This window comes from Myxine glutinosa, chromosome 6, assembly GCF_964187855.1.
Source record: "Myxine glutinosa chromosome 6, kmMyxGlut1.1, whole genome shotgun sequence".
NCBI classification, from domain to species: domain Eukaryota; kingdom Metazoa; phylum Chordata; class Myxini; order Myxiniformes; family Myxinidae; genus Myxine; species Myxine glutinosa.
In genome coordinates this window covers 56,899,716-56,925,822 of record NC_136266.1, presented here as the reverse complement: position 1 = coordinate 56,925,822, position 26,107 = coordinate 56,899,716, and the positions used below count along the sequence as shown (strand labels likewise).

Here is a 26,107-nt window from a genome sequence, read left to right as displayed (position 1 = left end):
CTGGCACCCTAGCCGCTAGCCCAACACCAGGTATAATAAAATAATTTGCAGTAATACAAAGAATAGCAGGATCCCCCATGACCGCTCCTGTGAATATATTTAAAATTATTTTAGGATTATAATAATGGTAATTATCAAATCAATTTTTCTTCAGCAAATATAAAAATTGTCCAAGTATTATTTTGCTGTTAGTAGGTAGATTGAATAGCTGACGGGAGTGTTCTGTGATTACGAATTGCGAGGTTGCTGGGATGAAAAGCACTGAAATTTGATCTCTAGGTGTCGTGAGAAATAGTAATTTAAACGTGGATATTGATTTTTATGAAGTTTGATTCACCAGCGAATAATATATTGTCGGGCTGGTGGATCACAAAAAAAAATGCTTGACCCCTGCTCAAGTAAACCCTCAAAGGATGGTTTATGCAACCGGGCCAAAGTGATGAAAATGGTTTAGCCAGGTGAAGCAATGTTTTCAGTGTGCTGGTATCACATTATCAGTCATTATTTTCTGGCAGGTAATTACAAGTTAAGAAAATACACCATATATTGCAACTATAAATGATGTATGCACGGAATATGTTTGAACTGCAGAAATGGAAATCGGAGTCTTTTGTATGAGACGAGTCAGCAATATTATACGTAACAAAATGAACAAAAGCTGTGTGAGACCTTATTGTGCAATAAACACTTCAAACATCACGAACACTACTTTCACAAGATATTTCTCCAATCTAGATTTAAATGTAGTATTTCATAGGGAGATTCTTACGTTAAGGGTTATCGAGTTTCAGATATCTGGGCCAGTACATCTTCACTTCCATGCCAAGGCAGTTGAAGGATTAAACGATGCACGTTTGAATATGTTCTTGCCTGGTATTTTTGAATGGCAGAATTTAACAGAAACGTTTGAACAAGTGAAACTGGTAACTTGGCACCTTTTCTGGGATTTGGTGATTATGCTGCTGCATCTGTTTGTTTTTCTTTCCAAGGTGTTTTTTATTCAGTGTAATTGACAATATTCGTGCAGTCATGTTCCACTGTGCAGAATACTTTTATCTTTACCACAATGCATTTATGAGTTTTCATTTCAGTGCAGCCGTTTGGCAGCATGTCATGTTTTTTTTTATTAACATCTGCCTGGCAGGAAGGTGGTGTATACAGGGATGTCCAAGTAACGCACATCGAGTCTGATGGGACCATCTTCTGCTTGGTTAAGCACTTGACCAATGCAATCCTCTCTGAATTGCTGGAGCGCATTGTTCAATACTTCGACGATCAAGTGAGAATTCAACTTTATCTTTTAACTGTCGTCGGATTTTGATTGGTCAATTCTCCTCTAGATTTATTAAAGCCCAAGTGTGAAACTCAATATCACGATTATTCACCAGATGTGCTTCCCAATGCATGGGCAATTACTATTGCATAAGCATTTTATTGCTGGGCCTGTGCTTTGTATTTGCAATTTTTTTCTCAGGTGGGGGAAAAGGTCATTCATTATTGCACAATCATGTTTATGATTTCAAAATAACTTTATGTAAGCTTGGTAGTTGTTCCACACAGGTGCAGGTTGGGGACCTCGTACCCCCTCTTCCATCTGGTAAACTTCCCCTGCTTTCTCAACCCTCCATGCCTCCCCACCAACAACTCCAGGATGCCCGTGTTTTTATGGTACCCATATCCTGGTTAAACTTTCAAAAGCCTGCACGCCTCAACTCCACTTGGTTCCTCCCTTCTCTTCTATGCAACTGCCTTCCAGAGGCTATTAGGCTATTCTTTCCCACTCTTTCCTAAAGGGTTTCAAGCAGGTGGTGTACCCTCATCTCATGTTATTCCCCATTTTTCTCTCCAATTTCCACGCTTACCCCTTTCCCCCCACCTTCACACCTGTTCCTGCGTTTTGTCCTAATAGCGGCTCAGACTCGGTAGTGAATTGGTTAGAGCATCTGCTCCGAGTCTGTCAGTAGTTCAAATCCTGGTTGTCGTACCAATGACGTAATTTTTTTTTAAAGAAAAAAAGGGTATGCACTGCTTCATTCCCACTCAGCATTTAAAAGGACACAGCATGGAAAAACGATGCTGAGAAGGCAATGGGGAGAACCACCCAGCATAACCCTTGCCAAAAAACTGCTTTGGCTGCACCAACGCTCTTTGTAGCGAATGAATATTGTTACGTGGTCCCCTCGGTGAATACCTGGTCTCGGTGACCCCCGGACCGTGAGAGGAACTTCGCCAGAAAGCTGTATTATATCTGCGCTTTCGCCACGCAAGCCATAGGAATTTCACCCCAGAGACAACTGACGTTCAAGGGTATATTTCAATGGTAATGATACCAAACAATTTCAATGACACAACCATCAACAATATTTCAAGGACATAACCACGGAGATTTTCCCCGAGCAATCAACAATACATAATCATCACCAATTCCCAATTCACAATCAATTCCCTATGATTAAGATGGCCATCTTATACATGTGTGTCCCGGTGAGTACTCACGAAACCCTTTTGGTCTCGGTCCCGCACAATGTCTCTGGGCCCCTCTTGACCAAGATGATGGTCGCCGTCACCGCACTCGGGCGGTAGAACGAACCCCGGGTGGACGTTTCTCCACCGGGCAGGTATCGTACCAGGCACCGTGGCGGCAGCCCCTCGTGGCCACGCGCAGCGGATACGGTAGAGCAAGCCAAACCCCACGCCGCTTGCAAGGCGCGTTAGGCCCCAACGTGCGACCCGCACGCGTCTGTTTGGACGGTGCCGCGAACGATTCCAGACGCGGGGTCGATGCACGGCCCCACGTCAACTTGACGTCTCCACCGGGCAGGTACACGTCCCCGGGAATTCCTCTCGCCTGACAGGTTTCGGAACGCCTCTGTTTTCCGCGCAGCGCAAGGTCGATTCCACCTTTTGTCCTCGCGGGGCGAGGAAGAAGAAAACCTCGTCCTTTTCCTCGTGTCTTTTCCTCCGCCGTTTCCGGTCACTTCCGTTTCCGGCCACTTCCGTTTCCGGCCACTCCCTCAGAAGGGCTCCTGCCCCTCCAACCACAACAACTACACCACAACTTAATATACTACCCACGGATAAGCAAAGACCTGAATGGTAATTCACATACATTCACATAAATATGTAACAATATGAATGAATGAATGATCGTTTTAAGGCCATTTTTCCCCGCTAGAACAGGGGTTGGCCTTGCGGGCCCCATGACAATCATGGTTCCCTGTTTGAGGCAATGTTTTTATGGCCGGATGCCCTTCCTGACGCCAACCCTTGGTCGCCTCTTACAATGTACAGGGATACAGTGTACCTATTCGAAACCGGGGTACACACCAGGATCATTCATCCCAGCAAGCTGGTACTCAATTTGCCGACCTTGGAAGGATGACAGGCTGAGTCAACCCCCCTGGCATTAATTTAGCGATGGACCGGGATTCGAACCCAGGATCCTAGGATCCCAAGCCAGCACCCTAACCGCTAAGCCAACACCAGGCTATGGTATATCAAATGCTATGGTAGCGAATGGTATATCAAAATCGATCAAGAGTTACTCAACTGCCCTACTGTCAGTTCATAAACTTCGGTACTTTCTCCACGAGCCTCGATCTTGCAGAGAAATAAAGTAGGAATCGCTAAAGGAATCGATAGAACCATAGAATAGAATGCTGCAGGTGTAGAGCTCACAACTAAGCAGATTGATTACAGACAGCTCAGCATCATTCTGGGCACAGGACCATTAGTGCTGATGTCAGGTGATACCATCCATTGGGAATGTAATATGATGGAAACGAACTGGAATGTTTTTCAAATGTAAAATGGTATTATGAGCATTAACCAAACCTATATTTCCTCATTGCTTGATTCTCCTCCCCCACCCTTTCTGGTTTGCAGAGCGAAACTTTGTTTACTGTAACATTGCCTTATAATGGTCAACGCTGCCTGTTTAAATGCAGAGACCAGTGGAAGAGAGTGGAGGTCGGTAGAGTATGCTGCTCCTGCCCTCTCCCCCTCTCCCCCTCTTCCCATTCCTTCCCTATTACTGCCTTAAATATGCGTTCCCTTTTACAAACACGCGGGCTGTGGCCTACACAAAAAAATGCGTTGCCAGTTATGTCTTCCTCTCACCCTCTCCTTTTTCATGTTTGTTAAATCTTGAATATTTTTAACTCAACTGGACTATGTCCAGCTGAGTTTTTGTCGACACCGTCCGTGTCTGTCGTCTGTCGTCTGTAAACAATTCGACGTCTACGCTCTAAAAGTCACAAATATTGATGAAATTTGATGAAACTTGTTATGCAGCATCTTTGACATAAACTAGTTTGAGATTGCATTTTGGCGTTGCACGCCCAAAAATGGGCGCGGCAGGGCGGCCATATTGAAAAATCAATTTTTGTCATATATTTTTAGCACATATAAACTATATAGTTTGTGGTTCGATTATGCATGTTCTAAACATATTGATATAGACCAGTTGAGTTCAGGTTCCCTGGAACCTCTCTAGTTTATTAACGCACAGGTTGTAAACCTGGTGCGTTATAGCGTTTGCCTGGGAATTTCGCGCGCTCAAAAGTGAAGCTAGTTTCTGTCACCCATTTCTGTCGCTCATTTCTGTCGCTCATTTCTGTCGCTCAGATGTGTAAACATGACGTCATCAAATCTATATTTATAGGATAGGTTATAGGAGATATATATGTTATAGGATAGGAATATAGGACCCAAATGACCCAGAGGACCCAAATGACCCAGAGGACCCAAATGACCCAGAGGACCCAAATGACCCAGAGGACCCAAATGACCCAGAGGACCCAAATGACCCAGAGGACCCAAATGACCCAGAGGACCCAGAGGACCCAAATGACCCAAATGACCCAGAGGACCCAAATGACCCAGAGGACCCAAATGACCCAAATGACCCAGAGGACCCAAATGACCCAAATGACCCAGAGGACCCAAATGACCCAGAGGACCCAAATGACCCAGAGGACCCAAATGACCCAGAGGACCCAAATGACCCAGAGGACCCAAATGACCCAGAGGACCCAAATGACCCAGAGGACCCAAATGACCCAGAGGACCCAAATGACCCAGAGGACCCAAATGACCCAGAGGACCCAAATGACCCAGAGGACCCAAATGACCCAGAGGACCCAAATGACCCAGAGGACCCAAATGACCCAGAGGACCCAAATGACCCAGAGGACCCAAATGACCCAGAGGACCCAAATGACCCAGAGGACCCAAATGACCCAGAGGACCCAAATGACCCAGAGGACCCAAATGACCCAGAGGACCCAAATGACCCAGAGGACCCAAATGACCCAGAGGACCCAAATGACCCAAATGACCCAGAGGACCCAAATGACCCAGAGGACCCAAATGACCCAGAGGACCCAAATGACCCAGAGGACCCAAATGACCCAGAGGACCCAAATGACCCAGAGGACCCAAATGACCCAGAGGACCCAAATGACCCAGAGGACCCAAATGACCCAGAGGACCCAAATGACCCAGAGGACCCAAATGACCCAGAGGACCCAAATGACCCAGAGGACCCAAATGACCCAGAGGACCCAAATGACCCAGAGGACCCAAATGACCCAGAGGACCCAGAGGACCCAGAGGACCCAAATGACCCAGAGGACCCAAATGACCCAGAGGACCCAGAGGACCCAGAGGACCCAAATGACCCAGAGGACCCAAATGACCCAGAGGACCCAAATGACCCAGAGGACCCAAATGACCCAGAGGACCCAAATGACCCAGAGGACCCAAATGACCCAGAGGACCCAAATGACCCAGAGGACCCAAATGACCCAGAGGACCCAAATGACCCAGAGGACCCAAATGACCCAGAGGACCCAAATGACCCAGAGGACCCAAATGACCCAGAGGACCCAAATGACCCAGAGGACCCAAATGACCCAGAGGACCCAAATGACCCAGAGGACCCAAATGACCCAGAGGACCCAAATGACCCAGAGGACCCAGAGGACCCAGAGGACCCAGAGGACCCAAATGACCCAGAGGACCCAAATGACCCAGAGGACCCAAATGACCCAGAGGACCCAAATGACCCAGAGGACCCAAATGACCCAGAGGACCCAAATGACCCAGAGGACCCAAATGACCCAGAGGACCCAAATGACCCAGAGGACCCAAATGACCCAGAGGACCCAAATGACCCAGAGGACCCAAATGACCCAGAGGACCCAAATGACCCAGAGGACCCAGAGGACCCAGAGGACCCAAATGACCCAGAGGACCCAAATGACCCAGAGGACCCAAATGACCCAGAGGACCCAAATGACCCAGAGGACCCAAATGACCCAGAGGACCCAAATGACCCAGAGGACCCAAATGACCCAGAGGACCCAAATGACCCAGAGGACCCAAATGACCCAGAGGACCCAAATGACCCAGAGGACCCAAATGACCCAGAGGACCCAAATGACCCAGAGGACCCAAATGACCCAGAGGACCCAAATGACCCAGAGGACCCAAATGACCCAAATGACCCAGAGGACCCAGAGGACCCAAATGACCCAGAGGACCCAAATGACCCAGAGGACCCAAATGACCCAGAGGACCCAAATGACCCAGAGGACCCAAATGACCCAGAGGACCCAAATGACCCAGAGGACCCAAATGACCCAGAGGACCCAAATTCTATGTATGTTTCTATGATGATGTATGTTTTGGTGAAAGTACATAATGTGAATACTAGTAGCAATTTTACAAAAACCATGGCATAATTTCAAATCTTGACCCGAGATGATAATTATGCTACATCATAATTTCCATGTGCCAACCTGGGCGGAATCCAAGTGGATTCACTTGTTTTTACAGTATTGTTTAACTCTAAGTTGTTTTTTTTTGTTATATTGTGCTTTTGTGCAGGTGAGCAATATTCGAGACTCGGTGGTTTCTGTTCTGCTGTTGGATGTAGGCAAGACAATAACTTGTGACTACTCTGCTTTGTATGAAGTTCCAGCAATTTTTCTTCGGGATTTTGCCTCCATTCCAATTCAGGTATTGGTTCAATCCCGATGTTTGAAAGGTTAATTATTTATGCAAGCATTTTTGATCATCCTTTTCCAATATCTATACTTGCCAAATGATCTTTAGCCATCGTTTGGCAAGCACTATTATTTAATTTGGTAGTCACCTGTTTCACCACAATGCCCATTCGACCAATGGCTTTTCAGGGCAGGTTTGAAATGGGTTGGAATGAAAGTTGAGGTCATTTTGATTTTTCACATTCTCAGGCAGGCCACCTAACCCCACAGGTCACCATCTGCTTACAACCCTGTCATCCACCTTCAGCCAATTCACTTCATCCTCTAACCCCCTCCCTACTTAACCACTTTTAACATGATTTTGGTGCATGTCTTATTTGCATGTGGTGCATTATTTGCATGTGATGCATGTGCCTCCCTCCCTCACCCCACCACCCCCCAACCTGCCCTCCCCTTCACTCCACTACTCCATCTACTCAACTGAAACATCTGATTATTAGCCCCTGTTGGATGGACAGTCTCGACCTCAACGTCCATCCGTGCGTCTGAAACCATATCTCGGAGATGTATGGATTGATTTTGTTCATCCTTAGCTCAAAGACAATACATGACAGTATACATATGCACATTTTTTTTCTCACGATATGATCAAAGATGGCCAACTGGTGGCTATTTTAGTTGTAAAAAAACAACAACCCGATGTTGACCACGTCCTCAATCATTTCTCAGACATGCATTTACCGATCTTGTTCAAATTTGCCACACCTATAACGAATGTTGGGCCTACATATGCACGGAATTTTTTTTATCAGATCGAAGATGGCTGACTGGCAGCCATTTTGTTATTTAAACATATCCCCATCCATTTCTCAGACATGCATGGACCAATTTTCTTCAATTTTGGCACAAAGACACTACATGAGTATGCATATGCAGAAGACTTTGTTTTGTCATCCGACCAAAGATGGCCGACTGACGGCCTTTAACTCCGTACAGCAAAATTACTAAAACTACAGTTGGGGCTGACATTTCATGTCTTTTTCTTCTTCTTGTATTATTGTTCTCAAAACATTATCCAGCATGCACCACTTTCTCTTATTCTTCCATGAAGGTAAAAGTAGTACTATCATTTTTCTTGCTCACCTGTGAGCCTGCAAGTGTGTAAGGTCTGAAAAAAAAAATTCAACCTTTATTTAAGGAAAAAAAAAAATACTTGGTGTTTGAAATAATTAAGCATTGCTATTTACATCCAATAATGCTTTCAGTGGCTTTGTCTGCCTTCAATGGAAAGTAAAAGGTGTGACTCGAAGAGAAAGGACTTCCAGATTTATTTAGTTTATCCCCATCATGACTGGTGGGACTGAACATCTGACAACTGAACAACTGACATCATGACTGAAGGATGAAGTGGGACAAATCGTTGTGGACCCAGATGGAATTAAAGGAAGATGGAAGAGATATATGGAAATACTGTTGAATGCAAAGAATGAATGGGATGGCAACATAGAGAGTAACCCAGTTTTAGGACCGGCAAAGAAGATAACCGAGAAGGAAGTTGAGGAAGCGATAAAAGCAATGAAGAGTAGAAAAGCGGGAGGGCCGACGGGAGTTGTGCGAGATATGTTGAAGGCAGCGGGAAATTGGGGTGTGAAGAGAATGACAGAGATCTGTAATCTGGTGGTGAAAGAAGGCTGCATTCCAGTGGATTGGGAACTGAGTACCCTCGTCCCGCTAAACAAGGGGAAAGGTGACCCTCTGGACTGTGGCTCGTATCGAGCGATAGTTATTGGAACATGGAATGAAGGTATTGGAAAGGGTGTTGGAGAGGAGGATAAGGAAGAAAGTGAAGATTGACGAAATGCAGTTTGGATTGATGACAGGAAGAGGAATGACGGACATGCTTTTTATTGCGAGGCAGTTGCAGGAGAAGTAGATGGAGAAGAGGAAGAAGTTGTTTCTTGGGTTTGTTGATCTGGAGAAAGCATTCGATAGGGTTCCACGCAAAGTATTGCCATGGGCATTGAGGAAGTTTTTTTTTTTTTTTTTTTTTTTTTTTTTTGTATACAAGATCGAGGCTCGTGAAAGAGCGAACATTAATCACACAGAAAGACAAACCGAAACATATAACATAGGGAGCGGTAGACAAGATGGGGAGAGAGGGGGAAGGACACAAACACAACATTTGAGAGCAGGGACCGAGAGACATGGAGACATCGAGAGATCTGAGAGAGGGCGAGGGCTTTGGGGGGGGGGGGCGTGGGAAGGGGGCAGTGGGAGAGGTATAAAACATATGGACACTGCCAGGACTTCCAGGAAAGAAGTTGGAATTTCAAACAAGGTGGATCTGGGGTGAATTAGCAGGGGTAGAAAAGATCAAGGTTTTGGATGGGGGAAGATAAGAGATGGTGGTGAACAGCTGTTTTAAAGACCTGGAGGGAGGAGTGGGATTGAAGGGAGTGAGGTAGTTTGTTCCAGAGGCGGGAGAAAAGAGGAATGAAAGAGTGAAGGTGAGCGGAGAGCCGAGATTTCGGCAGTTTAACCATCAGAGGGTTGCTGGCAGATCTTGTGCGACCTGTAGGAATATTTGGGGGACAGAGCACAGAGAGAGCTGGGGGTGCAAGGCCGGAGAGGAGTCGGTAGAAGACAGAAAGACCACCTACCTGCCTGCAGTGAGTGAGTGAAAGGCCCTCAGAGATAGCTTCATCGCGGGAGATTCCAATAATTCTGAAAGCTTTGGTTTCAACAGCGTGAAGCCGAGCTAGGTGTGAGGCAGGAGCACCGGCCCATAGGGGAGAACAGTATTCCATTGAGCTGCGGATGAAAGCCTTGTATGTGGTGAGGAGCTCAGGTGTGCCGAGGAAGGACTTCGCACGACGGAGGATGCCCAGTCGGCGACTGGCTTTGGAGGCCAGCTTGGAAATGTGGTTTTCCCAAGAAAGATCATGGCAGATAGTGAGACCCAAAATCTTGAGCGACAGAACTTCTTGGAGAGGATTGTTGAGAAAGTAGATGGGAGGGTTGTCCAGTCGATCTTTTCGGAGAGACATAGTAAGAGTGTGAGATTTGTCAGGATTGAAAGACATGTTCCACTTGTTTGACCAGTCTGTGATTTTGTCCAGGTCTTCAGAGAGTGAGGAGGCAGCAGACTGCCGATCTGAGGGAAGAGGAATGGAGCGGCAGAGAGTGGAGTCATCAGCAAAGAGATAGAGAGGATTTTCGAGAGAGTCAGAGAGATCATTGATGAAGACCAGAAAAAGCACGGGGCCCAGAACACTGCCTTGGGGAACTCCAGCCTGAACAGGAAGAGGAGATGAGAGAAACCCATTCAGGGCCACACGTTGACGACGACGAGAGAGGAAGTCCGCCAGCCATGCGTGGAGATTTCCATGGATACCAAAGGAGGAGAGTTTGGTGAGCAGAGCGGGGTGCCAGACCGTGTCGAAGGCACGTGATATGTCGAGGGAGACAGCTCTAATTTCCTGTTTGGCATTGAGGACCTCCATCCATTGTTGAGACAGCAGAAGCAGCATGTCCAGAGTAGAGTGACCTGGTCTGAAACCAAATTGATGATCAGAGATCAAGCCATTGGAGAAGAGGAAAGATTTCATATCAGAAGCAATGATGGATTCCATGACTTTGCTGATAATTGGGAGAAGGCTGATTGGTCTGTAGTTGCTAGGATCTGTTTTTGCACCTTTTTTGTGCAAAGCGGTGATGTTGGCTGATTTCCAAGCAGATGGCAGTTGACCTTGAGCAAAAGAGAGGGTGAAGAGAACAGAGAGAGGGTGAGATAGAGCAGCAGAGCAGGATTTTAGGACCCGTGGGCTGATGCCGTCGGGTCCAGTTGCAGAATCAGAGTCGAGGGTTGACAGAAACTTTTCCACCTTGTCAGGAGGAAAGGACACGGAGTCCAGGAGCAGCAGGGTACGACTGGGTATGGTGGGTACAGAGAGGGATGGGTTTGGGACACAAGATTTAGAGGCAAACACAGAGTTGAGGCATTCAGCTTTTTCACGTGCGGAGTCAGCTGTGTAGCCGTTTGAGGTAAGGGAGGGGATGGAGGGGGAACAAACACCAGAAACGGATTTGACCAGACGCCACCAGGATTTGGAAGAGGGAGACAGATAAGAGAGTTCGGTCTTGAGAACGGAGAGATATTGTTTCCTGGCTCTCCTGAGGGTGGACACACACTTGTTTCGGGCTTTGTGAAAGGAAATGAGATTTCCTTCCGTTGGATTTGCTTTCCAGGAGACGAAGGCAAGTTGTTTCTGGGCAACAGCCTCACCACAAGATTCCGTGTACCATGGACGGGAGGAAGGGTATGACAACTGAGGAATGGTATGACAACTGAGGAAAAGTTAGAAGTGGAGGAATGGTTTATCAGAGTAGTGATTGCAATGCAAAAGAGCGCTCATCTGTAAGGACGAAGGACGGGAACAGTGGTGAGTTTGAGGTGAAGGTGGGAGTGCATCAGAGGTCGGTACTAAGTCCACTAATATTTGTAGCTGTGATGGAGGTGCTGGCTCGGAATGTAAAGGAGGGTTTACCGTGGGAGTTGTATGCAGATGATCTGGTGTTGATTGCAGAAAGTATGGATGGACTGAAGGAGAAGATGAACAAGTGGAAGGAATGTATGGAGACAAAAGGTCTGAAGGTGAATATCGGAAAAACGAAGGTGATGGCAAGTGGTAAAGCATGTGGTGAGGTGGAAAGAACTGGGAAGTGGCCGTGTGCTGTGTGCATGAATGGTGTCGGAGTGAATTCCATTCAATGTACAATGTGCGCTGAGTGGGTTCATCAAAAATGTAGTGGTTTGAGAGGGTCCAGTGTGGCAGCTACATTCAAGTGTAAGGTGTGCACAGAGTGAGCTGCAGATGGAGGAAATGTTGAGTTGGATCTTGGAGGTGGTGTGAAGCTGGAAGGTGTGAAAACATTTTGCTACCTCGGAGACATGCTGAATGGAGAAGGTGGATCAGACTCGGCAACGGTTGCTCGAGTGAGATGTGCAATGGAAGAAGTTTCGGGAATTGAGTGGCGTGCTGACGAGGAGGGGAGTGTCGTTGAAGCTGAAGGGAAAGGTGTATACTGCATGTGTGAAGTGTTATGATTTATGGGAGCGAGACATCGGTAATGAACGTAGAGCAGCAACGAAGGCTGGAAAGGGTGGAAATGCGAATGGTTCGGTGGATGTGCGGAGTATCGTTGAGAGAGAGAAAGACAAATGATGAATTGCGAAAGATGATGGGAATGGAGCCTGTGATTGATGCTGTGAAGAGAAACAGTTTGAGATGGTTTGGTCATGTGTTGAGGAAGGGTGAAAGTGACTGGTTGAGAAGAGTGATGGAAATGAATGTAGAAGGAAGTAGAGGACGGGGAAGACCGAGAAACACTTGGCTAAAGATGGTCGAAGAAGAAATGCGGGCAAGGGGGTTAACAAGGGGAGATGCAGAAAACAGGGCAAAATGGAAAACATTGTCATGGGGACCACAAGGCTAACCCCCGCTCTTGCAGGGAAAATGGCCTTAAAATGCCTGTTGTTTTTTTGTTGTATCCCCATCATGGCTGGTCTATGTCATGATGTTTTCACATGTCGGATTTTAATGAATTTTGTCATGTTACTTTGTGATGAAGTAACACGTTTGCATTTCAGCTTCCTCTGTCAACTGGTCTTTGAGGGTATTAAATTTACCTTCCTAAACCGAAACTGACCGGTTCTGTCTTTTCTTTAAAAATGAGCAAATGTGCTTCAAAAGCTTTTTACAAGATCTTTGTGTTGAGAAGTACCTAAATTATTCTTTGTTCATGAATTTTGGCTTTCACATGACACTTGATAAACCATGTTAAAAAAGAAAAGAAATCTGGTGTGGTGTTGTTTACTGTGCACAGGTACTCAAGTGCCGCCTCGTAAACACAGAGTCGAGCCTGGATGTGCAGAACGTGAATGCCCTGGAGTTCTTATGGAAAACGTTGCTGAACAAATATGATTACATTCTGAAGGTTGTGCTGCATCTTATTATTGCTGCAAAGAAAAGGATCATTATTGCTGCTTTTTATACTAATCTTACTTTGCCATTTGTTTACAGTGCTGAAATACGTACATGTATAGATGAGTCGGTCTTTGCTTCGGTTTTTGGCATACATAAAACCAATGAGGATCTGCCGCAATAACTAGTCTGTGGAATAAGATGGGCTGGGCGATTTAACCTATTGATGGCGTCCTAATCGGCTTGGAGTCAAACTTCCAATAGTCACGTGCTGAATGCGTGCCAGAGTTGCCAAATATATGAACCGCACACATCCAGCTCACAAATGGTGAGAACAACCCTCAACTCACAAATGGTTGTGTACTCGCTCTTCCACGAGCCTCGACGATGCATACAAAAACAGAGGCAATACCCCTGGCGCTCACCTGGTGGAATAAACAGTATACTGCACCGACTAAGGGTATTTTAAACCAATTTCAATGGTTGCTGGAAGACAGGGCAGCATGTAGAATCGTACTAACATAATCATAACTTCAAACAAAAAAATACCGGTTTTGGGGGGTCAACCCCTCCTCCCCCAACCCCATATACCTCCGAAGACCGCAATTTTTCTAATGCCTTTCATAATAATTTCTAAAAACATTGGCACATTGGTGATTAAAGTTGTGGTGAAGTCTCATCGAAATTGCGTGTGTAGTTTCTGAGAAGAAAGCAAATCTCTATTTTGGTTGGGGGGCAACCCCTCTCCCCCCCCCCTCCCCGTAGAACCCTAAAGGGGCAAAAAAAATTCATGCCGTGAACATACTTTGGTACTTCACGGGTGGTGAACGTTAAGTTTCATCACAATAGTGTTTGTAGTTTCAGAGGAAAAAGCAAAATCCTATTTTGGGGGGTCAAACCTGGATCCACATTGACCCCCGGTAAACCATCTTAGACCCGTTGTTTTTTTTGTTGTTTTTTATGCCGTGAACAAACTTTAGTGACAACGCAACAAATATAATTTGTGCCAAATTTGGTAGGAATCCATTCAGCAGTTTAGGAAAAGTTTCAAGTGTTGATGGATTGACGGGCCGACAATGTGCCATCGCATAAGCGCCCCTGAACTTCGTTCCAGGTGAGTTAAAAACACGTTTTGATTGTATAATGAAAGCGTTGGGAGAACAAGGGAAGAGAGAAAGACGCAAATTACACTAATTATTTTATCCACCACAATAATGCCCACAATAACTTGTTCGGCTTAAACTCGGTTATGTTAACTCATTCACTCAACACAGATATGGAATGACAGGACAGAAATGTGTTACCTTCTTTCTCTTGTATCATGGCTTGTGCGAGGTATCAAAATAACCGTTAACCGTTTGGTATCGACTTTCTCCCTTTGCACAGGTTGCAAGTGTGCAGGACAAACCTCAGCTCATCTACATCCACCTCTTTACTTCCATGAACTTTGATTGCTCGCAGAGTGTAAACAAGATGCTAGCTTCTCATTGTGCGAACATTGGCATGAAGGTGGGAAAACAGGTCTCACCAATCACCTGCCAGATCCTTCCTCCTCAGCAGCTCCCAGAGCGTGGAAAGCGGATGGATGTGTTCGTTTCAATCGCTTGCCACCCTGGCTTGTTTGCCCTCCAACCTTGGCGCTGCCTAAGCGATCTCAATAAACTCACAGATAACATGATGAAGAGGTATGCCAAAGACGAAGAATGCTTGCAGTTGGAGGAAACTGTCGTTGAAAGTCTTGTGTACGCAGCCATGCTGGGTGACAAGTAAGTGTGCTTCTTGGAGTTTTGTGCTTCCTGTTGGGGAATGGGGGGTTGAAGGAGAGAGAACAACTCATCTTTGTGCCACTAAGATTTGCAAATAAATTGGTTAAATTCATGTGGAGAGAAAGACTCGGAACATTTGAGTGCAAGTTTAACTGCATCAGCCATATTCTGCCTATTTGCAGGTTCTGGTTCCTTTGACTCTGCACTTCGATTCGCACCTTTCCTATTAATCTACACAAACAACCTTTATCCTTAAGCTCACCCAGCATTCCCACTGTTCTACTTCCTCTTGGTGTTTCCCTTCCATACCTTCGATTGCTTTGCATCCTTTATCAATCCATCTTCCCCGTAGATTTCCAATCCAATTCTTCCTTTCTTCTTCTGGCCACATTCACCAGTCCTTTTCTTGTCGACAGATGTAGGAACTTAATTTGTTTCTCCTTCCATCCAAATGACTATGTTCACATGCATCTCCAAAGCTACCAAACATCTGACTGTGTCCACATCTCAGCTCCGTATCTACACTGCACACAACTATCGTACTAAAATACGTAACTTGGTGTCTGTCTGTCTGCGATGTATTCGGTCATTACCTATCATGGCTTAACCAAACACGCCAGTGGGACTAAGGGTCATACGACTAAGGGTTGTGGTACCTTCATCTTCATCTTGTATACAATCATCTTCATCTTGTATACAATCATCTTCATCTTGTATACAATCATCTTCATGTTGTATTCCCTTGCCGTTTCATTCAAACTGTTCTTTAGCATCTGTAAACTAACTTCCACTCTGGTTACCACACCTTGCTTCCTGAAACGGCTTCACACTTGACAATTGCATTTTGATTCTATTACTTCCACTGTAATAGAATGCGAATGCGAATGGTTGGAAATGCGAATGGGTGGAAATGCGAATGGTTCGATGGATGTGCGGAGTATCGTTGAGAGAGAGGAAGACAAATGATGAATTGCGAAAAATGATGGGAATAGAGCCTGTGATTGCTTGATTGATGCTGTGAAGAGGAACAGGTTGAGATGGTTTGGTCATGTGTTGAGGAAGGATGAAAGTCCCAGTCCCAGGGTCCCAGCTTCCGGTCCCTCGAGCGACGGGGCTTGCTTTGATCTCTCCACGGCATCAAAGTTTGAGTGTTTTCCCGTTCGTTTCTTTGTCAAATTTCCGCTGCATATTTTGTTGTGTATGTGTTATTGTGTGTTTCTATTTGGTTTTGGTTTTGTAGTTGTTGCAAATTTGTGTGTAATTAGTCGTTTCTTTGTCCGCGCCTCGTGCGGCCTGGTGTCTCGTGCGGCCTCCTCGTCTCGACTTGTGCCCCGCCCCCTATATTCTCGTTTGTTCTTTCACCTCTGCTCCTGCTTTCTCAAATCCACGTTCTCACTTAGAGACTTTTCCCAGATTGTTTTCATGGTTTTGTTTAAATATTTATTTAAATATGTTTAAACCGCAGCGGTGATCCCCCCCCCCCCCCCCCCCCCCCCCCAGGATTTCCATGTTTTAAACGTTTCCCAGTGTGTACCCTGGATAAGAATAGGTACGCCGTATCCCTGCGTGTCGTAGGAGGCGACTAAGAGGGTTGGCGTCAGGAAGGGCATCCGGCTATAAAAAACATTGCCTCAAAAAGAGAACCATGACAATTACAACTACATGTGGGCAGGGTACAGCCCGAAGTGGAGATCGGTTTCTGAGGTTTGGGACATGGAATGTAGGGACAATGACAGGGAGATCAGGAGAAGTGGTGGAAGTATTGGTCAGAAGAAGAGTGGACATATGTTGTGTGCAAGAGACGAGATGGAAGGGAAGTGGTGTGAGAATGGTGAAGGGTAGGCAGGGACAGAAATACAAGTTTGTGTGGCAAGGGTGCCTGGAGGGCGTGAATGGTGTTGGTGTCCTGTTTTCTGAGGAGTTTGTAGACAGTGTGGTGAGTGTGTCTAGAGTGAGTGATAGGTTGATGATGGTGAAAATGATGATTGGAAAGCTCTTGGTGAACGTCATCTCGGGATATGCTCCGCAGGTTGGTCGGAGCGATGAAGAGAAGGATAAGTTCTGGTGTGCGATAGAGAAGCTGATGGAAAACGTGAAAGATGAGGAAGTTGTTGTGGTAGGAGGAGACCTAAATGGACATGTGGGAAGGAGTATGGATGGTTTTGACAGAGTTCATGGGGGTTACGGATATGGTGTGAGAAATGGAGAAAGTGAAAGGATTTTGGAGTTTGCTGATTGAGCTGATTTGCTGATTTGTAATACTCAGTTCCAGAAAGAGGATAATAAGCTTGTTACACACACGTCAGGTGGGTCGACGACGACCGTCGACTACCTGATGGTGCGTAGGCGAGATAGGGGGCACCTCCGAGACACAAAGGTGATCCCGGGGGAGGAGGCTGTTTCACAGCACCACTTGGTTGTCTGCGACGTAAGGGTGAAAGGTGCGAGGAGAGCTCGGCGGGTGAAGTACCAACCGAGAATGAAGGTGTGGAGGTTGAAAGAAGGGACAGTAAGGGAGGCATTAAAAGAGAGGCTGAGTAGGGTCGAGGATGATGTGGTTGAGCTTGAAAGTGGTTGGATGTCAATGAAAGCTAGTCTGTTGGGAGCCGTTGGTGAGGTATGTGGATGGACAAAAGGACCACCGAGGCACTCGGAAACATGGTGGTGGGATGATGAAGTTGGAAAGAGGATTGACGAGAAGAGGAAGAAGTTCAAGGAGTGGCAGAAGGCGAAGGGTACGGGAGCAGAAACAGCAGAGCATGAAAGTTATAAGGCAGCCAGGAAGGCTGCAAAGAAAGAGATAGCAAAGGCGCAGGAGGCATGAAGGAAAATGTTCGGAGAACGCTTGGATTCGGAAGAGGGTCAGAGAGCGGTATTTAGGATTGCAAAGCAGATAGCGAAAGAGAGGTGTGATGTGATGGGGGTGAGCTGCTTGAAGGATGAAGTGGGACAAATCGTTGTCGACCCAGATGGAATTAAAGGAAGATGGAAAAGATATATGGAAATGCTGTTGAATACAGAGAATGAATGGGATGGCAACATAGAGAGTAACCCAGTTTTAGGACCGGCAGAGAAGATAACTGAGAAGGAAGTTGAGGAAGCGATAAAAGCAATGAAGGGTAGAAAAGCGGGAGGGCCGACGGGAGTTGTGGGAGATATGTTGAAGGCAGCAGGAAGTTGGGGTGTGAAGAGAATGACAGAGATCTGTAATCTGGTGGTGAAAGAAGGCCGCATTCCAGTGGATTGGGAACTGAGTACCCTCGTCCCTCTATACAAGGGGAAAGGTGACCCTCTGGAGTGTGGCTCGTACCGAGCGATAAAGTTATTGGAGCATGGAATGAAGGTATTGGAAAGGGTGTTGGAGAGGAGGATAAGGAAGAAAGTGAAGATCGACGAAATGCAGTTTGGATTTATGCCAGGAAGAGGAACGACAGACGCGCTTTTCATTGTGAGGCAGTTGCAGGAGAAGTACATGGAGAAGAGGAAGAAGTTGTTTCTTGGGTTTGTTGATCTGGAGAAAGCATTCGATCGGGTTCCACACAAAGTATTGACATGGGCATTGAGGAAGTGAGGAGTGGAGGAATGGTTGATCAGAGTAGTGATGGCAATGTACAAAAGAGCGCGCACAGCTGTAAGGACGAAGGACGGAAACAGTGGTGAATTTGAGGTGAAGGTGGGAGTGCATCAGGGGTCGGTACTAAGTCCACTACTATTTGTAGCTGTGATGGAGGTGCTGGCTCAGAACGTAAAGGAGGGTTTACCTTGGGAGTTGTTGTATGCAGATGATCTGGTGTTGATTGCGGAAAGTATGGATGGACTGAAGGAGAAGATGAACAAGTGGAAGGAATGTATGGAGACAAAAGGTCTGAAGGTGAATATCGGAAAGACGAAGGTGATGGCAAGTGGTAAAGCATGTGGTGAGGTGGAAAGAACTGGGAAGTGGCCCTGTGCTGTGTGTAGGAAGGGTGGCGGAGTGAACTCCATTCAGTGTACAATGTGCGCTGAGTGGGTTCATCAAAAATGTAGTGGTCTGAGAGGGTCATTAACCAGTGTGGCAGCTACATTCAAATGTAAGGTGTGCACAGAGGGAGCTGCAGATGGAGGAAAGGTTGAGTTGGATCTTGGAGACGGTGTGAAGCTGGAAGGTGTGAAAACATTTTGCTACCTCGGAGACATGCTGAATGGAGAAGGTGGATCAGACTCGGCAACGGTTGCTCGAGTGAGATGTGCATGGAAGAAGTTTCGGGAATTGAGTGGCGTGCTGATGATGAGGGGAGTGTCGTTGAAGCTGAAGGGAAAGGTGTATGCTGCATGTGTGAGAAGTGTTATGATTTATGGGAGCGAGACATGGGTAATGAACGTAGAGCAGCAACGAAGGTTGGAAAGGGTGGAAATGCGAATGGTTCGACGGATGTGCGGAGTATCGTTGAGAGAGAGGAAGACAAATGATGAATTGCGAAAGATGATGGGAATAGAGCCTGTGATTGATGCTGTGAAGAGGAACAGGTTGAGATGGTTTGGTCATGTGTTGAGGAAGGATGAAAGTGACTGGTTGAGAAGAGTGATGGAAATGAATGTAGAAGGAAGTAGAAGATGGGGAAGACCGAGAAAGACTTGGCTAAAGATGGTGGAAGAAGAAATGCGGGCAAGGGGGTTAACAAGGAGAGATGCAGAAAATAGGGCAAAATGGAGAAGATTGTCATGGGGACCGCAAGGCTAACCCCCACTCTAGCAGGGAAAATGGCCTTTTAAAGTGCATGTTGTTGTTGTTGTTGTTGTTGTTGTTGTTGTTGTTGTTGTACTTCCACTGTCATAGATTTCACATAGATCAAGAAGAGAACAGGAGAAAGTGAACTCCCCCACTGACCTCTGCAACCAATAACTCTGTGTTGTGAATCTCGTTCTATTCTTCCTGACCCATGTACAGTGTGGTTGGCAGACTTCTGTTGCCAAACCAACTGAACATCTACATTTTTTTTGACCTTCCTTGTATATAAATTACATCTGAGATTCCTGGTCACAATTTGTTCTCTGGCCCCTCTTGCTTCATGGAACATGGCCTGGACAAGGGTGATGTCACTTGGGTTTCTTTCCTTTTTTTTCTTCTTTTTTTCCTTTTTTTTTTGTCATATTTTCAGTTTTAAATTTTATTAATATTTTTGCAATTAAGGCTGACCCAAGTTAGTCTGACTTGTGCACACTGTCTTGTTTTTCTCATAAAAAATATATATATATAAATATAATATCAAATTGGTGTTTCTTTGTAGTTATGTGCATTTTTAAAGAAACTGAATGTGTTTTTGGAAAATAGCAATTGTTGCGTTGCTTACCTGAAAACCTGTTTTGTTGCATGTTTAACTCGTGGTGGAAGTTGGTACCGTGTGTTGGTGAAGTCCCTGGTGTCCCCAAATATGGCCATGGTGTATCAGCTGGACTATGGTCATTACACGATGGTCGACACCAAGTTTCTGCGCCAGCTTGACCAAAGCTTCTTGCAGCTACCTTTTCAGGCCATCTGGGCTGATTTGGAAGGTGTGTAAATGGCTTACTTTAACAGGTATCCACAGTGAGACAATGGGTGTATCTTTCATATCCTTTTTCTGCAGTGTTTCGGCCTTGTAAATTGATTTCCATGTGTACTAGAATACAAGACCTGACGGGAATACCAATCTTAGAGATAGATTTTTATATGTATGCATACATGCATATGGTGCTTCAAGGAGGTGAAGACCCATGTTACCTCAAAAATTTACCACATGTGGTAAATTTTTGAGGTAACGGATCTTCACCTCCTTAAAGCACCATATTGCATTAGTCTGCCATTCCTTGCGTATGGAGAATACAGTGCAGAGAGGAAGATGGAAATTCTACCATTTTTGCTTACGTAATAGATAAATGCTATCGTGTTTTTTGACCAACAAGGTTTTGGAGAAAGTAAATAAAATAAACTTTCCCCCTTTAAAAACCATGCAAATGAATTGTTGACATATCAGCTGCTTTTTCATTTTCTGATGTATTGCGAGTAGAGCGTCTTGCGATGCGATGCCTTCAAAGTTAGCGTATAATCAGAAATTCTATTTGATGGGGCAATATGAATAAAATTTAAGTGTTGAAAGAAGAAGTATTGAAAATAGCAAGCGTTTTGTAAATCTAAACAGGAGAAACGGGATTGAATGAGACTCACCATTATTTATTATCAGTGAAGATCCAGGAGGGAGTTTTTGTTTTCATGTAAATTTAAACAGGCCCATCTTTCCTCACCATAATCAACTATATCGTACTGTTTGTAGATTGCCTCGCATGTGATTGATAAAAATATGGCGACCACAATTGGCGTATAAATCCCCTATTGCACAGTTGTTGAAGGCCAGAGGCATTGTTTTGGAGTTGTCGGACCAGCTCTGTCCGTTATCCGTTCTTGCTACTGCAAGAACTTGTGAACCACTGTAGTGGTGTTGACCAAACTTGTCAGAAGTATGGACTGTTATACAAAGATTAAGCGATTCAATTTTAGGTTCCAATGGGTCAAAAGTCAGGTGCCCTTTGAAAATCATTTTGTGGACCATTAACTAGAGGAGTTAGAAGATTTGTTTTGATAGTCTCCTACTTATCTTTTCCCTCTTGCACGCTCTATCTAATGTGAGGTTTAATTTTTAATGTGATCTTAAATTGAGATCAAACGTAATAGAAAGTTGACATCCAATGCTGGTGGGGGAATATCCATCAACTCATTTGTCGATTTCTATTTTCTAGTTGAAGATGATGTGGCCCTATAATATTTCCCTTCGAACAGAATGTGTGCATGAATGCCTGACAAGATAGTGCAAAGGTTCCTTACTTGACTTACTCACCTTTGAGCTGTCTATTCTGTGTTTGATTCCCTGCCCAACTATAAGCTTGAATGGATTGGTGCTTTACTGGTATTACATCATCGTGTGCCGTCCCTCAGATGGACTTTGATCTCGATGGCCCATTGGTGAGCATTATCTGGTGGATGTTAGATCCTATGGCTCCTTTTGCAAAAAGTTGGTGCGTTTTGCCAACACCCTGAACAAATCCCTGCCCAAATCTACTCCAGTTGAATGTCAGTCCTGGCCAAGTGGTTGTAAAAAGACTTGGGCCAAATATCTGCTGTGGCCACCCCTACCCTCCTTCCCCCCACAAGGTGGGATTAAATGTGCCCTTCAAAATGCAGGTGTATGGAGATCGTCTTTGAAACAAGTTTAACAATGCTGAGCCTTGTCGGAGTATTCATCTTGGTGACCCCTTTCACACCCTGGGGTGCATGTCATAGTAAGCCAACCTGGGGGCACTATGTTAGTTTATTTGGTTGGCGACTTGCACATTTGCGTGCGCCCACACGCACATGGATTCAAATAGCCCTCTCCCATCCCTTCAAACATGTGGTGAATGTCGATTGAACAGCTTGTTATAGAGTAATAATACATTCGTAATGTTCTTTTGCCAGCCGCCTCTTCCAACATCACAATTGTAACGGTTAATGCAAATAAACGAATATGAATGCGCAGTATCAAGATGTCTATTTTGTGTTTGAAGACAGAATCCCAGCCTCGACACATGCACACACCATGCACGCACGCCTGCTTGTTCACACTCCATCACTCGCTCACTCACACTTAGAGGCGGATACTTTGAGACGTGATGGGGCTCTGTTGCACTTTCTGAAACATGCATATGGAGATGACAACCAACGACACACCTGTAGCACAAGTACAGCTAAGAGAGAGAGAGACTAAAACTCATGAAGCCTTTAGGGTAACACCCAGAGGTTATAATATTAGAGTAACATACTGTAAATAGGAAACATTATAACTGAAATAAAGTTTATTTTTATTTATTTATTTATTTTTTAAGCATTGGACTATGGCCATCTTTTACCAACCAAACATGTAGTTTTTTTTTCTTACAACTGAGAATAGAAAGAAGAATGATGAAAATAATTATTAAAACAAATCATCCAGAACCTTATTTTTAATCGTTTCCACGGATATGACTACATGGGTGGTTAAATGTTATCGGATCAAGAAGGTAAGGGGGTGTTCTATCATTTTATTGATATGGCATGTGAACTTATGATGTCTATTGCACTACACTACCAAACTGTTAGTTACCTCCGCCACCGAAGGTGAATGGAGGTTGTTTTCACCCCTGTCTTTGTCAGGTCTGTGAACAGGATATTTCAAAGTTGTGGACAGATTTGGACGAAATTTGGTGGACAGGTTCGTGTTGTGATGAGGTAGAATTTTCAATTCTGGTGAAGATCCGAATCTGGATACGAGAATTTAAAAAAAAGATGTTTTTAAGTGATTCTTCACCTTTGAGTAATAATACCATGAACGAGATATTGCATGATATCTCAAAGTAGTGGATGACTTGTTAGAAAACTTGATGGATGAGGTGGGCAGGTGACGAGAACAAGCCGGTTAGATTTTGGTTCAGGTCCAAATCCGACCCGTTGGTGGGATACAAAACATAGTGTTCAGCCTGGCGGAGGTATGCTCTCTACCGAGTGCCGTTCTAGTTGTCTTGGCATTTTGTTGGAACTTGGAACATGCTCACAAACTTGCATTCCTTCATGATTTAACAATAACTGCACTATGGTCACACCCTGAGACACAAAATATTTCCTTTTTGCCTCTGCCCACTCAACTCCCTCATCCTTTCTGTTGTAGGTATTGTACAATTCATCTGAGGGTCTTCACGGTTTGGTACAATATCAATTACGAGTCTCACGGGACAGTTGGGTCTGGCTTCAGGCAACTAGTGCACTCATTCCAAACATGAACGGCATTAAGGGTTATGTTAGCCTCTATGTGGTATATAGATTACATTAGATCTAGGATCGGGCCTCAATAATGTCAGGTGTATTCATTTAGCAAGTTTCCGCCCTCCCGTGCTCCATGGTAATAAACCTTTTGGTCATAAAAACCTGTACATGGTCAATCGACGTATGACACTTTGTCATTAAGAGCAACGGAATTGGCTTTAAAAATCCGGCAACTATCTGATTGGGAAACGTGGGAAAAAAAATAATTCTGTAATGCTTTTTTTCCGGAGGCACATACGGGTTTGGTTAATCAAACATTAATTACTTAATAATCGGCACAGTCAATGGAAATCTGATGCAACAAAGCCGGACAGTGTATAATCGGCCGATATAGGCTTTATGTGCTCGAACCCAGACACAAGATAGTGGCCATATAATTTTGTCAGCACTATGGTGGGTGGAGTCAAACGACAGCTGTGGGCGTGGTCTGGCAGCTGGCCGACAAATGGGTGCACATTTCAAAAATCGACAACAACAACAGCAACGCAAAGCTCTTGTCGACCGATGACATGTCGCAGGTAAAACAAATTGGGCTAACAATGGGGAGCAAAATTATTTTCACCTGCATGATTATTTAGGCAAATGACCTTTTCACCCTACCCTAAATTAGATTAATTATGGAAGTTGTATGAGTATGTAATTATGGCCATCATTTCATATTCATCTTCACCAAAGATATGCTTATTGATGTCTGCTTAACTTGATAACTAGGTGCTAATCCTGTAACTATTGACGGTTTTAAACTTCCCGTACTACATTGCCATCGACCTTTTTCTCCTCTCACCCATTTTTTAAATCATGGATTAGTTTATCTAAATTCTAATGTATCGGATACTTAAATTTTACATGAAATTGACGAAAGGTTTTTGTATCCACCTGGAATGAATTGTGCATTGTGTTTTTTTATTATTATTGATTTTCCCATTTGAGGTGTACGCTCGGTCCAAGTTAATGGTCCAAGTTAATGTCCACCACATGTCACTGCAATTCTCTACTTTCATCATCATGCTCCTGATCTTTTCTTGTTTCCAGGTTTTGCGGACATGCACTGGCCAGCACCAGTAGCTGCGTCCTTTCGCTACCTGGTGGAGAATAAGCCCATGGTCGCTTGGGTGTGTGAGCTTGCAGGCAAGAGCAAATACCCTTGGGATCGCCAGCTTACGGTGACTCTCGTGGATACGTCCCGTCCCGATGTGGATTGCAACATCCATGATATCGTCGAGGGATTTCTGACGAGTTTCTCAGCATGTTCTGCAGAGTAAAGTGCTTGCATGAGATTTTTCACATCTTTGATTACAATTTTGTCAATTAAATAATTTACTTTTTCTTGGTTGGAAGGGGTGGAAGTAATCTTTTTCTGAAGCATTTGGGCATGTTCTTTGATAAATGTTTAAATAACAAAAGTATGTAGCATATAAATGTTGCTGAAAGCTGGAATTACTCATGGGAGTGAACATTTTTATTTTATTTTTTTTCATTCTGCTTTGATAAACATTGAGCAGTTTTTGTGCCTCCTGTAGCTGAAGGCCGGAGGCATTGTTTTTGGGTTGTAAGTCCCGCTGCCAGTGATCGTTTTTGAACCACTGAAGAATTCAACCAAACTTAGCATAAGTATGGACTGTTACACAAAGATGAACAGTTTAAATGTTTGTTTCAAAATGTCATGGTCTGAGGCTCTTTGATGTGTGTGTGGAAATCAGTAATTTTGGAAAGACCTTGATTTTTGTATTTTTGTTTATATAAACATGTTGCGTTTTCGGGAGAATTTGAGTGCTATTACTACATCCAGATTTGTTTCCCAACCCATTTCATCTGGATAGGGTGTATCACCAACACTCCTCTGTTCCTGCATTGTTACCATGATTATGTAAATTGTTCCCATTGTGGTGGAGGGAGGGGGATTTATAAACATGGTACTTTTGCAGAACTTTTTGAATGTTTTTTTTTTTGAACATGGTACTTTTTTGTATGGGAGCTTTCAAACGCAGTTACTGTGATCGGATGAGCCAGGAAGGGAACGTCGGTAAATATCGTCGGGCAATGGAACTTGCACCAATTGTCGGTTTTTTCAGGTTGTCCTCCTGCGATCTTCACAGAAAATACTGAAGTGCCGTGTTGACATTGTATGAAGCAGATGCAATTCAGCTGCACACAAATACACCCTGACTGTCTGTTGGTCTCAGTGAAGTTTGACCACAGTGATGGGGTGCCAATACATCTTAACAAGCAAAAACCAGGAACTTTGCAGAAGGCAGCCATTTGACCCACCATGCCTGCAGTGCACCAACACATTAAATAAATTTGTCGAGCTCTTGACTCTGTTTCATTGGGTGGAGGGGTGGGGTGGAGAAGTCGGTTGGGATGAGAACAGTGTGGCAGGTATATGGGAATTTTAATCCACCGCAGAATGCTCGGTGCACATGTGCAGAAACTCACAAATAGCGGCATTTGGGGGACTGCGAAATATATTGTGTGCGAGATGAGGATTGTTACCTAAAA

General features: G+C 44.7%; 1 protein-coding gene across 1 annotated transcript in view; it reads left to right on the top strand.

Annotated features, from left to right (window-relative positions):
* Positions 1-25,857, top strand: part of LOC137429375 (tudor domain-containing protein 7B-like) — a 77,779-nt gene extending 51,922 nt beyond the window's left edge. Inside the window, exons 10-16 of the mRNA XM_078781020.1 lie at positions 1,145-1,279; positions 3,886-3,969; positions 6,892-7,023; positions 12,897-13,007; positions 14,381-14,760; positions 20,132-20,292; positions 24,641-25,857. Coding sequence (XP_078637146.1) covers positions 1,145-1,279; positions 3,886-3,969; positions 6,892-7,023; positions 12,897-13,007; positions 14,381-14,760; positions 20,132-20,292; positions 24,641-24,870 — 1,233 coding nt within the window. The 3' untranslated portion in view covers positions 24,871-25,857. The remainder of the gene's footprint in view (positions 1-1,144; positions 1,280-3,885; positions 3,970-6,891; positions 7,024-12,896; positions 13,008-14,380; positions 14,761-20,131; positions 20,293-24,640) is intronic.
* Positions 25,858-26,107: the final 250 nt, after the last annotated feature.